The sequence below is a fragment of the Mustelus asterias genome, chromosome 9, assembly GCF_964213995.1.
Source record: "Mustelus asterias chromosome 9, sMusAst1.hap1.1, whole genome shotgun sequence".
NCBI lineage: Eukaryota > Metazoa > Chordata > Chondrichthyes > Carcharhiniformes > Triakidae > Mustelus > Mustelus asterias.
In genome coordinates, this window is record NC_135809.1 from 16977508 (window position 1) to 16991811 (window position 14304).

Here is a 14304-nt window from a genome sequence, read left to right on the forward strand (position 1 = left end):
GATTTTATATGATGCAGAAATTGTTGGCCTTCGATTGTAAAGGAGTCCGATGAATTTACTGACTTGATGTTTCCTTGAGAAATTAAGAATCATTTGTTTGCTGGAAACAACCAATGTGTTTTTGTATGCAACATTGTGTATTTTTTTCTGCCCAGCAAATCTGATCTGTGGTTCTCAATAATAAAGATAGCTGAAATAGCCTAGATTTGTGTGCTGTTGTTTTAACTCTTGAGACTGTTTTGGATGCTGTAGCAAGTTCTGCGCTCTCAAGGCTATCAGTTTTTGAAGACTTAAACTCGTGCACTGAAGAATTATAGCATGTGCAGCATAAGATAAAATGATGGGCTCAACATGACTATGCAACTGCTAGCTTTAAGTCAAGTATTTTTGATTACATATCCTTACTCTTCCTATGTTATTTTCCTTGCTAAATTGTAGTAATATTCAGTAGATTTAGTGCTGTAATATTAACTGTTATTACAAATGTTATTTTTACAAGTTAAATAAGGCATGTTTTTGAAAAACTGCTGGTCCCCCTCTTTTCACTCCTCCACATTTTATCTGCCTCCGTGTTCTCAGTTTTGTATAATTACTTAAAATTATATTTGATATTAATTACAGTACTTGGATTCTATTTTTACTTTCGTTTCAAGGTGTAATGATGGTTCCATTTTTTCCCTTTAGTTCCTCCATCCTCCTGTTTCAGGTTCAGCCTAGATATTATAGAATCCCTATAATGCAGAAGGAGGCCATTCAGCCTGCACCAGCAACAATCCCACCCACGCCTTATCCCCATAACCCCACATATTTACCCTGCTAATCCTAACACTAATGGTCAATTTAGCATGGCCATTCAACCTTTTGGAGTGTGGGCAGAAATCGGAGCACCCGGAGGAAACCCATACAGACATGGAGTGAACATGCAAACTCTGCAGAGTCACCCGAGGCCGGAATTGAACCCGGGTGCCTGGCGCTATGAAGCAGCAGTGCGAACCACTGTGTCACGTGATGTTCTCTTCCTGTTAATAAGAAGGGGGCAATTTGGAGATATTAGTTTTTTGCCACTGGCAAAGTGCATCGCCTTATCGGATCAGTACTTTCCTAGCATCCGAAATCTGATCCTAATTTATGAATGAAATGCTGTAGGAGCCTATTTTAGCCATAGCTTTACTGGATGTGTTATTGTGGGGAGTAAGCCAACATACAAGGTAAATTGGACTGACACTCAACAGTCTGACCAACCCAGATACCTAAAAGCGATCTCAGCAGCTGTGCTTGAAGAGGCAATTGGAAAAGTATTTACTCCGGGCTTAGTACTTTATTTACTTAGTACTTATGTGAGGGCAGATTTCGAGCCTCATAAATGACATGCAGCAAGCATTGTACTTCATATTCATCAGGTGCAGATCATTATTTTACAAAACCAATGATAACTAAAGCATGACTTAATTAACTCTTGGCCAATTGTTTTGATTTAAAACAGAAAATTGATGGAATCTGGGTCAGATCCCCAAAACATTGTTTAAAATCCTGATGTCCAATGTAATCAATGAAGAATTTGCTTATTCGGTCCCTGTAAACATACCCTGTTCACAATAGTCCCTGATTTCAGTTTCTATTTGACCAGGAGAAAAATTGAACTATTTTGCTGAACGTTCCACCGAGTTTCAATGCAAAAAAACTGGCATATGTTGCGAATGATGAAGTATTCTAATAATTCAATTATCTTGCGCATCCAGCCTCTGTGCAGTTTGAGAAGTGCAATAAAGATGCAGCGGAAGCAAACCAGTTTTTGTTTTGGAGGAGATAATCTTGCACTGTTTCAGTTTTAGACCAATTGGAGTAAAACTGGAGTAATTGCAACTCTCCAGTGGTCAGCTGACTGATCTCCGAGCTGAAATGTTGGAAGTTTTATTATAAACAAGCAAACAGGACAATGAAAAGTTCTGTGGCAATTGGTGAGCAGATCTCTTGTGAATGCATTGGAATATATCATACAATGCTTTTGTTTCCCTGATCATCAAACAGCAATGTATTCTGCATCTTTCATTCATATTTCCCTATATGCTGATAAAGTTTTGTCTATTTGCAGTGAAGACATGTTTTGTTAATTTTGTTTTGCATAAACCATTTAAAGATGATTTGAATAGTTTGCAAATTAAACTCCAAGGAGATCTCAAAATATACTTTTAAGGAAGATAGCGTACTGAGAGGAAAGGTACTTTTTTTAAAATTTGACTGTTTTGCGGATTAAAACTGCAACCTTAAAATTTATTTATTAGTCACATGTAAGGCTTACATTAACACTGCAATGAAGTCACTGTGAAATCCCCCTAGTCGCCACACTCTGGTGCCTGCTCGGGCCAATGCACCTAACCAGCACGTCTTTCAGATTGTGGGAGAAACCAGAGTACCCGGAGGAAACCCACGCAGGCTCCACACAGACCGTGACCCAAGCTGGGAATCGCACCTGGGTCCCTGGCGCTGTGAGGCAGCAGTGCTAGCCACCGTGCCGCCCACAGCCTTTGGGCTGGGAAGCATTTCTCCTCTGATCAGGGTCAGGTAACATTTTGTAAAGGCTGAGCTGATTTCTAACCGTTGTAGTATAAATCTGAGTTACCATCCTGATCAGACACTGGATTTTTATCGGTGAAGGTATGTGTGTTGTCAACCAAACAGCAATCTGACTGACATTTCAAGTCTTTTTTTTAGATGAATGTCTGATCTCACAGAAGTTCCAGATTCACATGAGGTAGCTTCACATTAGATATTCCTAAAGGCATTGTTTAGTAATACTTTTGTGGAACTGTGACCAAGTCAAAGAGACAACACAAACCATTCTCAAAGTTAGTCAGACTTGCTTGATTAAAGCACCAAGTGGTGATATCAGTCCATCACTGTCATTGACAAGTGCCATTCTGTTCCACTGAGATTTGAACATATCAAAAATCCCTTCCTGTTAATGGTCTCCCCAAAATAAAGTTCAAACCTTATTGTGGCAATTACAAGTACCTTTGCTTTCATAAGATATTTTATTTATTATATGGTGCAATGCATCAGTTTTCTTTAAATGCAAATGCTTACTTTTTAACTCAAAGGATGATGTGTACTTGTTATGGTGTAACATTTCTGTAATTGGGTTGTGTGTTCTAAGGAATAAAGGCAAAAGGAGATTTCCACCATGAAAACAAAAGCTGTAAATAACAGCTGCTTTCTGGCATGGAGTATGCTATGCATGCCAATAAGTAATTATATTTCAGATATTTAATGTATGCATCAGCGATGCTTGATAAGGGGCTATAAAAATGCAAGCCAGTGTCTTAAGCTTGTTGAAATGCTGTGAATGAATTATTCTGTAATTGCTGCTTTATCCCTCCACACCATTAAATATATTGGACAATGCCACCTTTCTCTCATGCTTCATCATCCAACACCTTGAAGCCACCCTTGTCTGATAGTATTCCTACCGATTTGAATAATGGCTTCTCTTCCCTCCCACACATAATCAATCATATTCGGGATTTCCAAGAATTTGTCCGTAGGCCCTTCCTCTTTGACTACTCAGCGCTTTCATCCACAAACATAGATTTGTGCATAGCTTTCATTTATAAAGTGCCTTTCATTACCTCAATGTTCTGAATCCTTCATAGCCAAAGAAGTGCTTTTGAAATGCTGTCACTGTTGTAATAGAGGTAAATGTGGCAGCTTATGGGTCTGCAAACAATGAGGTAAATGGCCAGATGATCCATTTTTGGTGATTTTGGTGGATAAATTAAGTTTCGGTGAGATCTCCTACATCTATCAGAGGGGGAAAATTGGTTTAACATCTCATTAAAAAGACCCAGTTACTACTACCTCAGTACTGCAGTGAAGAGTAGCTGCTCAAGTAGCTGGCTTCAACCTTGGGGCACTTTGCATTGGGCCAAGTCTGACACACTGTCTGCTATAATCTCTAATTCTTCTTCATTTTTCTCAACCTCTTGGCTGCTTCTGTACAATCAAATTGCATGCCCAACAAAAGTCTGAAGCAATCATTTTCATTCCCATCCAGAACTCGGTTGACTTACTATTTATTCCATCTCCCTCCATGATCATTCTCCCAAGTTAATCGGACAATGCCACCCTATTCAAACCCAACAACCTAGTCATCAACAAAATTTCTCGTTTTCGCCCTTGCTTCAACCACTACCTAGTTTGAAACCCTTACATGTGTCCTCCTAAGCACCAGTCTTATCATCCATAACTGCTCTATAATCGAGACACTGTCACACGTATCCTGTTCTTTGTTACCTCTCATCCTTCATCTCTTGATCATCCCTTACCCAACATTTTTTGCTTCCTTATCCTAGCTCTATGTCCCATAAAACAATTTTAAAATCTGTGTCCTTGTATCTGTGTTCTTCTCTGAGCGCACCTTATGTCTGCCGTCTTCTCCAGTCCTGTATACCTGCCAAAGTAATTTGTTCCCTTGAATCAGGCTTCTGTCCCTCCCTAGTCTTCCTTCCTCCACTGGTGGCAGAGAGTTAAGCTGCCTCAGTGCTTCTCTTTGGAACTCTTTTCCAAAATCACTCTGCCTCAGCTCCTTTAAGAACCTTCTCAAGAAACATATTTGACCAGACATTCATTCATTTTTAAATAAAAAAGACTTCCATTTATATAGTACCTTTCATGACCTCAGGACATCACGAAGCACAGAATAGCCAACTAAGTATTTTAGAAGTGTAGTCACTGTTGTATTATAATCTCTCCCTTTTTGTCTTTGTCTGCAGTTTCCTACACCTATTTCCTCCACCCTTGGAAGTCTCTTTCATTAAAGATGCTATATAAATTCAAGTCGTGTGGTGTTTAATCTGTGAATATATACCAATATTGTACATCTTTAGACGTCACCAAGTGTCTTGTATTGCTTTCAAGTGGAAGTTTGCTGTCACATGGCTGACTTTCTCTTTTGGATTTCAGGAGTTCCACCTGGAGTATGATAAACTAGAGGAAAGACCTCATCTGCCGTCATCTTTGAACTACAACCCTGCTCAGCAAGCCTTCTAAAGACTTAACTGTTCATGGGGTATGGCTGTCTCAGCACAATACTCAAACTGCGGAAACCGAAGTGGCTCAGGCATCCTGGTTTTTATTCTTTGAGGATCTGGCAATTGGCTCATGTGGATGGATCGACATTTTGAAGTCCTGCCTTAGTAATTATGTGCTGCCCAACACAACTGAATTTGTTTTTTTTTTTCTGTTTTTTTTTATTATTTTGAGCAGGGTATGTTTAAAAACGACACGCAAAATAATTTTTCAGCCTACAGGCAGACTTTGTTCTGCCAAAGGACAAGTGGACCGACAACATTTTCATTGCTAAATTTCCAAAGTGTAAAAATTTAAAAAGTTTGCATTGTTCATTGTAGCATTACTGGTAATAATAAAAAAAATGTTTAGTGCATTTTTATGTGAAGATCCTCCTTGTATTTCATTTGGAAAGATAAGCAGCCTGCATTTGATTTGTCCATTTTACTACCCCTAATGTTTTTGAATGGCATTTCCGCCAAGTTAAATGCAAGAACATTTGACTGTTTAAGTGAACGTTATTGCCACGACCTCTGGACATTTTCCACGGTTGTGTATCACTGGGCTTCATCTTTCCAGAATGAGCAAAACACTGTCCAGTCTTTGTTACAATTTTGTAATAAAAGTGTACATTTTTTTAATTTTTGGACATCACATGAATAAAGATATGTATGTACGAATGTGTATATATTATATATATGACATCTATTTTGGAAAATATTTGCCCTGCTGTACCTCATTTTTCGGAGGTGTGCATGGATGCAATACATGAAAACAGGACATTTCGGGAACTGCTGAGCAGGGGACCGCTGTGTCGCCCTGTGCACTTAAGGGCCAGATTTTCAGCAGCCAAGGACATCCATACCCAATTGAACATGATGGGACTTCAGGAAGTGAACTGAGACAATTCACAATGGCTGGTTGAACAGCAGCATTTCATAGGAAAAAAAGAATTAAAAAAAAATCAATCTTGTATTTTCTGACCACATTAAAGCTTCTTCTCTTTGTAATAAAGTAGAAAAGCTGTCCTAACTGCGGTGTTGCCTTTAATTTGCAATTGCTACACAATAATGTATTTTAATTGCTTGCATTGAATACAAATGAAAGACGTTTTGGAGTATTTGTTGGAATTTTCACTTCATGACTGGTGTCTTAGTGTTCTGCTCACCAGATTTTACTACACCAGGTAAGTGTTTGATTTTGTATTAGTCGTGGTTCATTTAAAAACTTTAAAAAAGGGGAGAGCCATTAGGTCATCTTTAACAATCAGGAGGTGCAATCATGAACCAATGTACTTCAGTGATAATTTTAGATATTCGCTAATACAGTATTTCAGTTTTGGTGAAATCCTTTTGAGGATGGAGCACCACGTCAAGGCACATCTCTAAGTAAGAGTATGTTTAATTATTAAATTATGCTCAGTGGTAATCCATTAGTGACCACCTCCTAAAGAGCCAGAACTAACCTATAACAAGTCTCTCAACCACAACAGACATGCCTGCAGTCGTTTAGCAGCAATTAAAGCAAGCTGTTGTCATTTTTCTCACCAGAAAACCAGACACATTTAAAACTGTAACCCAATGTCTGTTCAGAATTTATAAACTACCTTTTCTTTCTTTTGTGTTTATATAATCGATCATCGTGAGCTAGTGGAGCAAACCTTCATGTCCATGATTTTAGCGCCGGGTGACTAGTCCTTCCTATTTTCACTGTGCAGAAACCTTTGTTAAACTGCATCTTTTGCTCACAGCAAATCATTCTTCTGATTTTAAGAATAGTGCACAAATATTCAGAATTTAAGTGTGAAATGATTAAAGCATGTCCAAATCAGATTTTCACCCTTATTAAAAAAACAATAGTTTGCACACAAGACTGACTGACTTTTAAAAAAAATCACTAACAGAGAAAGACATTTAATGTTATAAATTCAGTAGTCCCAATCATGTGAATTTTTTCTGCAGAATTCGCACTTTTTTCCTTCATCTCTTCAAAGTTTCCAGTTTGCATGTATAGAAACAGGTGTATTTCAATGCATTCACATAGTTTAATTTCTTGCGGCCATTCTATTTTTTGTTCCTGTAAGATGGAAGAATTCTGGCAAATCTGGGAGCTCTCGAGTCTAACTTTATCAAGCAGTGAAACTTGGACCCATTTCTTTGGCTGCATTTTCACTTGAATGTAAAATAGGTTAAAAGGTTTTGCTTAAAAATGAAGACATCAATTATTTGTACCCTTGGTTACGTCATTTATAAACATTGGACTAAAGTTTAAGAATGCTTTGAAGAAGAAAATCAGAACTGCTGGCCTGGGGCTGAAAAATGAAATATCTAAATTACTGGTTTAATCAATCATCACAAAAGTAGTACATTAGATTTCTAACTAAACTTCTAACGTAAAATTTGGGTTAAGCATTTTTGAGAGATTTTGGATGCTTCAGTCCCAAATGATTTTTCTGTTCAATAAATTGGGCGGTACGGTGCACAGTGGTTAGCACTGCTGCCTGACAGCGCCAGGGATCCGGGTTCAATTCCCAGCTTGGGTCACTATCTGTGTGGAGTTTGCACGTTCTCCCTGTGTCGGCATGGATTTCCTCTGGGTGCTCTGATTTCCTCCCATAGTCTGAAAGATGTGCTGGTTAGGTGCATTGGCTATGCTAAATTCTCCCTCGGTGCACCCGAACAGGTGCCGGAGTGTGGCGACGAGGGGATTTTCACAGTAACTTCATTGCAGTGTTAATGTAAACCTACTTGTGACAATAAATAAACTTTTTTAAAAACTTAACAGTTAATGAATTTGAGTGATTGCAGTATTATTCATTTTAATAATTGTCATACTGTGAACCATCCTTTTTTTAGAAATGTAATTTAATTCAAAAGTTGGCTGTTGCCAACTGAGTTTGCACTTGCAGCTAAGGAATATTGAGAACTTTAGTGATTAAGTATCTGGGATGTTCTCAGTTATTGCTTGGAGTGTGTAATTTCTCCAGTTCTAGATTGTTATGCATAATGTATACAATTAAATTTAATCCCCTGAAGTCAAACTTTCAACAAATACGTGTCTGGGCTCAGGAAAGCACAGCTAGGACAAAGATTAATTAATAGATGAAGTGGAAAACCTGTATTCAGTCTCCCAGCTAGTAAAGTGCAACTTTCTAGTGCCATAACTGATCAACAATAGATCCTGCCAGACCTCAATGGTTCTCTACAATCCATATTTCACTTTTTGTGAAATATTTTACCTGTATCTGCCAAAAGTACATTTTTTTTAGAACCATTTGTCATTTACTTTCCAATGCAAGTTATTTTTTTTATTTGCAAAATGACAATATCCTTCGTTTTCTTTTTTCCTATTAAGCTCTTAATTTCAATGCGGTAGAAGCACATTAAGGTGAAGTGTCTGAAAAGAGAAATAGGTACCGACCATATTTGCACTGTTTAGTGCCACTTCCAATGTTCCTATCAACCAAAATGTTGGTGGGGGAAAGGTGTGTGAATTTAAGAAAATTGCTTGCATCATGGTTGTTAGCAGAACAAATACTTTGTTATGGGTTTTCAACAAGACTGATGACCCAAACTAAAATGCATGTTGACTGCATCATTATCTTCTCCCCTATCTTTAAGATGCTGTTTGAACATTGCAGGCACAACATCCAAGGTAAGTCTAACAAACTAATTAAATTGTACTTTGTCATCATAATGATTTTTTTCACTATTAATAAAGCAGTTTATGGTATAAACTGCTTTCACCAAACTTGTAACAATAGCAAGAGATCAGCCAGTGAGCTGCCTGCTGTTTCATAACAATTAGTATGGCATTTTAGGTAAAGAAAAACTTGCACCCTTCACAGCCAAAGCACTTTATGGCCAATGCAGATTTTTAAAAATGGACTCACCATTGTAATGCTGGAAACAGCAACCAGATTGTTTATAATATGATCCCATAAACTTGAATGTGGTAGTGTTCAGATTATCTGTTTTATTGATTCAAGGATAAACATTGACCAGGGAGCAAATCCTCTATTAAACTTTAAATGATGTTGATTTTTAAAAAATATATGCACCTAAAATGGCAGATGGAGCCTCAATTTAACATCAAACCTCAAAGACGGTTAATTATGTTTAACCCCTACTGCATCATAGCAATTCTTTCATCGCGTGCAATCACAATGGCAACTTATCATGTTCTTGATTTGACATGTAAAATTCACATCAGAAATTGACCTATTGGGAACTTGTTGCAGTCAGTTACAGTAACTTTTCAAGCAAGTTTAAATTCACCCCAGAATATTAATAGGAAAGTCTCTGGTTGCAAGAGTCTGGTGAGATATGAAATTCAACAACCTCCCTCTTAATTCCGAGGGGTATTTCTTGGCTCTCCCTAATTTATCACTAACTGTGTCTCGGGCAAGAGACCATATGATAAAAAGTCACTGGTATGAGGAGCTGGTTTTTTGAAGTTTAAATTTAGTACCTGAAATTGAGCACCAGCAACACTAATCCCACGTTTAAATTCAGATTAAGTAGATTATCTAACTGTGGCTTGTTAGCAAAGTAGAATTGACACATTTTCTGAAGTGAACTGTATCCGTTTTTTAAAAAAATGTATGTGTAACGTTAGTAGCATTTTCCGAAAAAGAATGTTCCGTATGGTTTTTGTTGGTAGTATTTTGATTCCCCCCTTTCTGGAGATGTTATGTCCCTCCATTGCCTCACCAAACTGCTCCCGAGCAGCAGCGTGTAGGCTGTTTGATTTTGGGGGGCATCACAGCCAAGTTCGATTCACCATTCGCAAGTGCATTTTGCGCAAATGGCTTTGCAATGACTTTGCTCTCCCATCAGCTTTGGAGTCCTGACGAGAATAGCACTCCATCTGCTGCTGGAGTTACAATTAACTAACACAAACCTAGAATCTTGGTGCCATCCAATGTGTGATATTCCATTCACTAGTTTATCAAAAGCGCCATAATTAATATTTGAAAATGCAAACCCCCATTTCACTCAAATATGGCATGCTCTATATTTAGTTCTGGTTGATGTGTACTGAAAATAAATCTAGGTCACCCAGTTTCCACATCAACTTAAATAAAATCAAAGGTTACATCATTTGAAGATGATACACAGAGAAATGGAAAAGAAAATCTCCTGTAAAGAAAAATACCGCCCTTTACCTGATACGATTGAGGAGCATCGATTCAACTGGACTGTAATTGTTTGGGGGCGGGGTGCAGGAGGGAGAAACGACACTTGGGGGAAGTGACCTAGTGAGACACCAAGTTCTACCAGATTCTCCAAACCGGTGTTTACAAATGTGCTTTTTTCGACAAATCCACCAAAAAAAATCTAACGATCTAGTCACTGCAAACATGATGAGCCCAATTAATTGCCTGTCATGGTCTGTAGTTCTAATTTGTGTTGACCTCTTGCTAAATAACATTTTACTCATGTCACTCACCTTCGAATACCTCACTTGATTGACCATTCCTCAGCCATGAATCTTGCAATCGGTATCACGGACTGGCCAGCTGATGCCATTTGTATGGACCTCCATTAGGAGTTGCTGGCTGGTGATTTTTTTTGGGGGGGTGGGTTCCATCCCGTCTTCAGCGGGAATAACTGAAGCTACGATTGGTAAACCCAGCACACACACATGTAAAGTGAATCTGGGCCTGTAGCTACCCGTTGGCTTAACAACCAGAGCCATGGCAGGGGATTAGTTGAAAATAGGCCAAACGAAGATATCGATATTAAGGTCAACGCATGACCTCTATATTTGAAATTGTTTTCTTGAATTCATGTTCAGTTTAAAAAAAACTTAACTGGACAATGGAGCATTCAATACCTTTGTCGGTTAGAGCTGTTTAAATGAGGCCTTGAATTTAGCTTCCCTTAACATAAGGTGTTTCTAAAACCACAAACGAGTCCTGTCTGCTCTCATTGTGGTTTGGGGCGTTTGATCCTTTTATCAGCTGAAAGGCAAAATTAGAAGTCAGCAAACTGTTGGCCGGCACCTTTGCTCCCACATTGAGTAACAGTTACAAATGTGAGAAATATTGTTTAGGGCAGATAAGTAACAATGCTGCATGAAAGGTTCTCGCTGTAAAATGGACTGCAGGGATTGAGGTATTGGTACCGAATGAGTCAACTTTACGGGTATATTCCTGTGCCTGCCCTGATTTGTGTGACCTCACACTTCGGTACATTTTTTAAAATCAAGAATTAGGTTGTAGTGGTGTACCACTCACTTTTAAAGATGATTTTGCGGTTGCAGTCTTCCCTTAGTGTTTAAAAGACCCAGTAAACCAAACGAGCTGGTGCCTTGTTGGACATTTCCAGCATGTTCTATTATTTCAGATTTCCAGTACCTGCAGAATTTTATTTCTGTCCAAAGTTGTCCTCGGATTAATGTAGATATTGTGGGATAATCAAATCCAGATTTTTTTAAAATATGTGATACTCAGTAATGCATGGCTAAATATTTCTGAAGGTATTCCTTTTGTACGGAGTGACATCTCTGGGCTCTTAAAGAAAATCAACATTCAAAATGGAACAACCCTACCTTTTGAGGAAAGAGCTGGTCAGAAGGAGCCAAGCGCGCTCTTCCACCTGCAGAGCGACAGTTCAAAAAAAAATAACAAGCACACTAGATTGATTGGGATATATTTAAAACAACGAAGATACCATCCTTCTCGGTGCCGTTCCCAAAGGAAGATGAGAAAACTATATGTACAAATCTTTCCTACTTGTCCCCCATAGAGTGTGGTAAAATGGTAAGCATGTACTGCTCTTCCAATCTTGGTTAAACGAACCCCAAAGTGTTAAATAACTCATCAGCTCCACCCTGGAAGTAATTTGGGGAGTGGGTGGGAACAGAGCTTCAAGTCCATTAGCGGCACCTGTCTTCAGCTGTCAATCTTTTTGACCTGAGACTGCCAGCAGAAAAATGGGTGGTATGTTGGACTAGTGTGAGTCTTCGTGACGTGGCCCTTGATCTTGGGGACGCAGTCACTGTACATCACTACAGCTGGTGCATAGCACCGTTGGAACAAGAGCACACCCCTGCACAATGCTCAAACTTTTCAATGTGGTTAAATCAACAGTGCTGTGTTGCATTCTGACTGGGATATTAACTCGTGGCATCCATTGATCATGAGTTTATTTCTTTTGAATGTCGACATACAATGTTGTCAGGTTTCTTGTCAAATTTAAAGTGTAGCTGTGCGTTTTAACTTGTACACCCACAGGAAGCTTATCATTTGCTGGTTATGTAGAGCAGAGGAAAATCTGTCAATTATTCAAATTGTACACAATCCTGGCGGTGTCACAGTGTAATAAACCTGTGGTTCTGGTAAGGATTTGGATTCTCTGAACTGCTGCCATTTCAACTAAAAAATAGGACACGGGAGGTTAACTCTTCAGGTTCTGAATGAACAACTTAAAAGACATGGTTTCTGTTTCAAAAAGTTTTCTTCTGATTTAAAGGGTGCATTGTTAGTTTTCCTGGAAGAGGTTCAGATATAAAAGTTTATTTATTAGTAGCACCTTACATACGTTCATAAAATATAGGAGCAGAATTAGGCCATTTGGTCCATTGAGTCCGCTCTGCCATTCGATCATGGCTGATATGCTCCTCATCCCCATTTTCCTGCCTTCTCCCCATAACCTTCAACCCATTACCAATTAAAAATCTGTCTCACTACTCCATAAATGTACTCACTGTCCCACCGCACTTTGGGGTAGGGAATACCACAGATTCACAACCCTTTGGGAGAAGGAGTTTCTCCTCAACTCTTTTAAATTTACTACCCCTAAAATGTCATTACATAACGAAGTTACTGTGAAAATCCCCTAGTCGCCACAGTCCGGTGTCTGTTCGGGTACACTGAGGGAGAATTTAGCATAGCCAATGCACCCAACCAGCACATCTTATGGACTGAAAGGAAACCGGAGAAAACCCACACAGACACGGGGAGAATGTGTAGTCTCCGCACAGACAGTGACCCAAGCCAGGAACCGAACCCATCTCCTTGGCGTTTTGAGTGCTAACCACTGTGCGGCCCTGCCGATGCTCACTGGAATTTAGAACCAGAGGTGATCTAATTGAAACATAAGATTCTGAGGGGGTTTAACAAGGTAGACGCTGAGGGTCTCTCCTGGTGGGGGAGTCTCAAACTCGGGGGGGGGGGGGGGGGCACAGTTTCAGAATAAAGAGTTGCCCACTTAAGACAAGAGACGAGGAATTTCTTTGGCGATAAATTTTTGGAATTCTCCAAGGTAGGGAGCTGTGGTGGATGGGTCATTGAATATATTAAGAAAGGCTGAATAGAATTTTTTAAAAATAATAACTTTAGTCAATGATTATGGGAAGCAGGAGGCTCAGATCAGTCATATTGACTAGTGGGACAGTCTCGAGGGGCCGAATGGCCACTGCCCCTTTCCTGCACTTGAGAGAGATTTGTTTCCCTTCCGCATCTCTTCAAAGCAACGCTGCTCACTCACTGGAGTAGGCAGCACCATGGTCAATACATACAACTGGGTAGACTGTGCAGTTAGTGGCCTGCAGGATTGTCTGTTCCCGGGAGGGATAGACACCAGTCTGCGTAGTGGCGCTGAGTGAATTTCTGAGTTTTATTTTGGCTTGGCGCTACAGAGAGAATGTGCCAGTTTCATCCATCAGCATGAAACAGATCTAAAAGTCAGCACACTTGAATCTGTGCTTGTAAACCGGGCAAGTGGGGGTCTTGGAAGAGACCAAGAAAAAGCATTTCCCCTTTCCGAGTGAAACTGGAAATCATGAGGTAAGCTCATTTTCTCTGCTTTGCAAACGCTTACACAATTCAATCATCGAAACCAAACAGGGTAATTTATTGAAATCACTCTGAGCGATTATGCTTTGTCCTGCCAACTTTATCAAGCTAACACGGTGGTGTATCAGAAGCGTGGATCAATTGACTGGAATTAAACTAATTCCTGCAGCAGAAAGTGACTTGTGGGCGCAATTTACTGGCGCTTAAAATTCCGGGACCTTTTTTTTTACGCCGTTTTGTGTCCCCCCGGTAACCTGGATGGAAGTGGCGAGACCACTGTGGGTGGTGGATTTGTCTGTGACGGTGAATAACTCTAGAATTAGGGTCTGATTTCTACACGGGGAGAGAGTTGGGGTGATGCTGGCTGTTCATTTATTAGACTTGGACAGTGAGCTTTTACCTGGCATAAGATGATCCACACGTCCTGGGGGGAGGGA

The 14304-nt window shown here is 39.5% G+C and overlaps 1 protein-coding gene across 6 annotated transcripts in view; it reads left to right on the forward strand.

Moving 5' to 3' along the window:
* cnot2 (CCR4-NOT transcription complex, subunit 2) overlaps positions 1 to 5740 on the forward strand; it is a 134510-nt gene extending 128770 nt beyond the window's left edge. For all 6 annotated transcript variants that reach the window (XM_078219747.1, XM_078219751.1, XM_078219748.1 and 3 more), the window contains one exon: positions 4960 to 5740. In XM_078219747.1, the coding sequence (XP_078075873.1) occupies positions 4960 to 5046 (87 nt within the window). In that variant the 3' untranslated portion in view covers positions 5047 to 5740. The remainder of the gene's footprint in view (positions 1 to 4959) is intronic.
* Positions 5741 to 14304: the final 8564 nt, after the last annotated feature.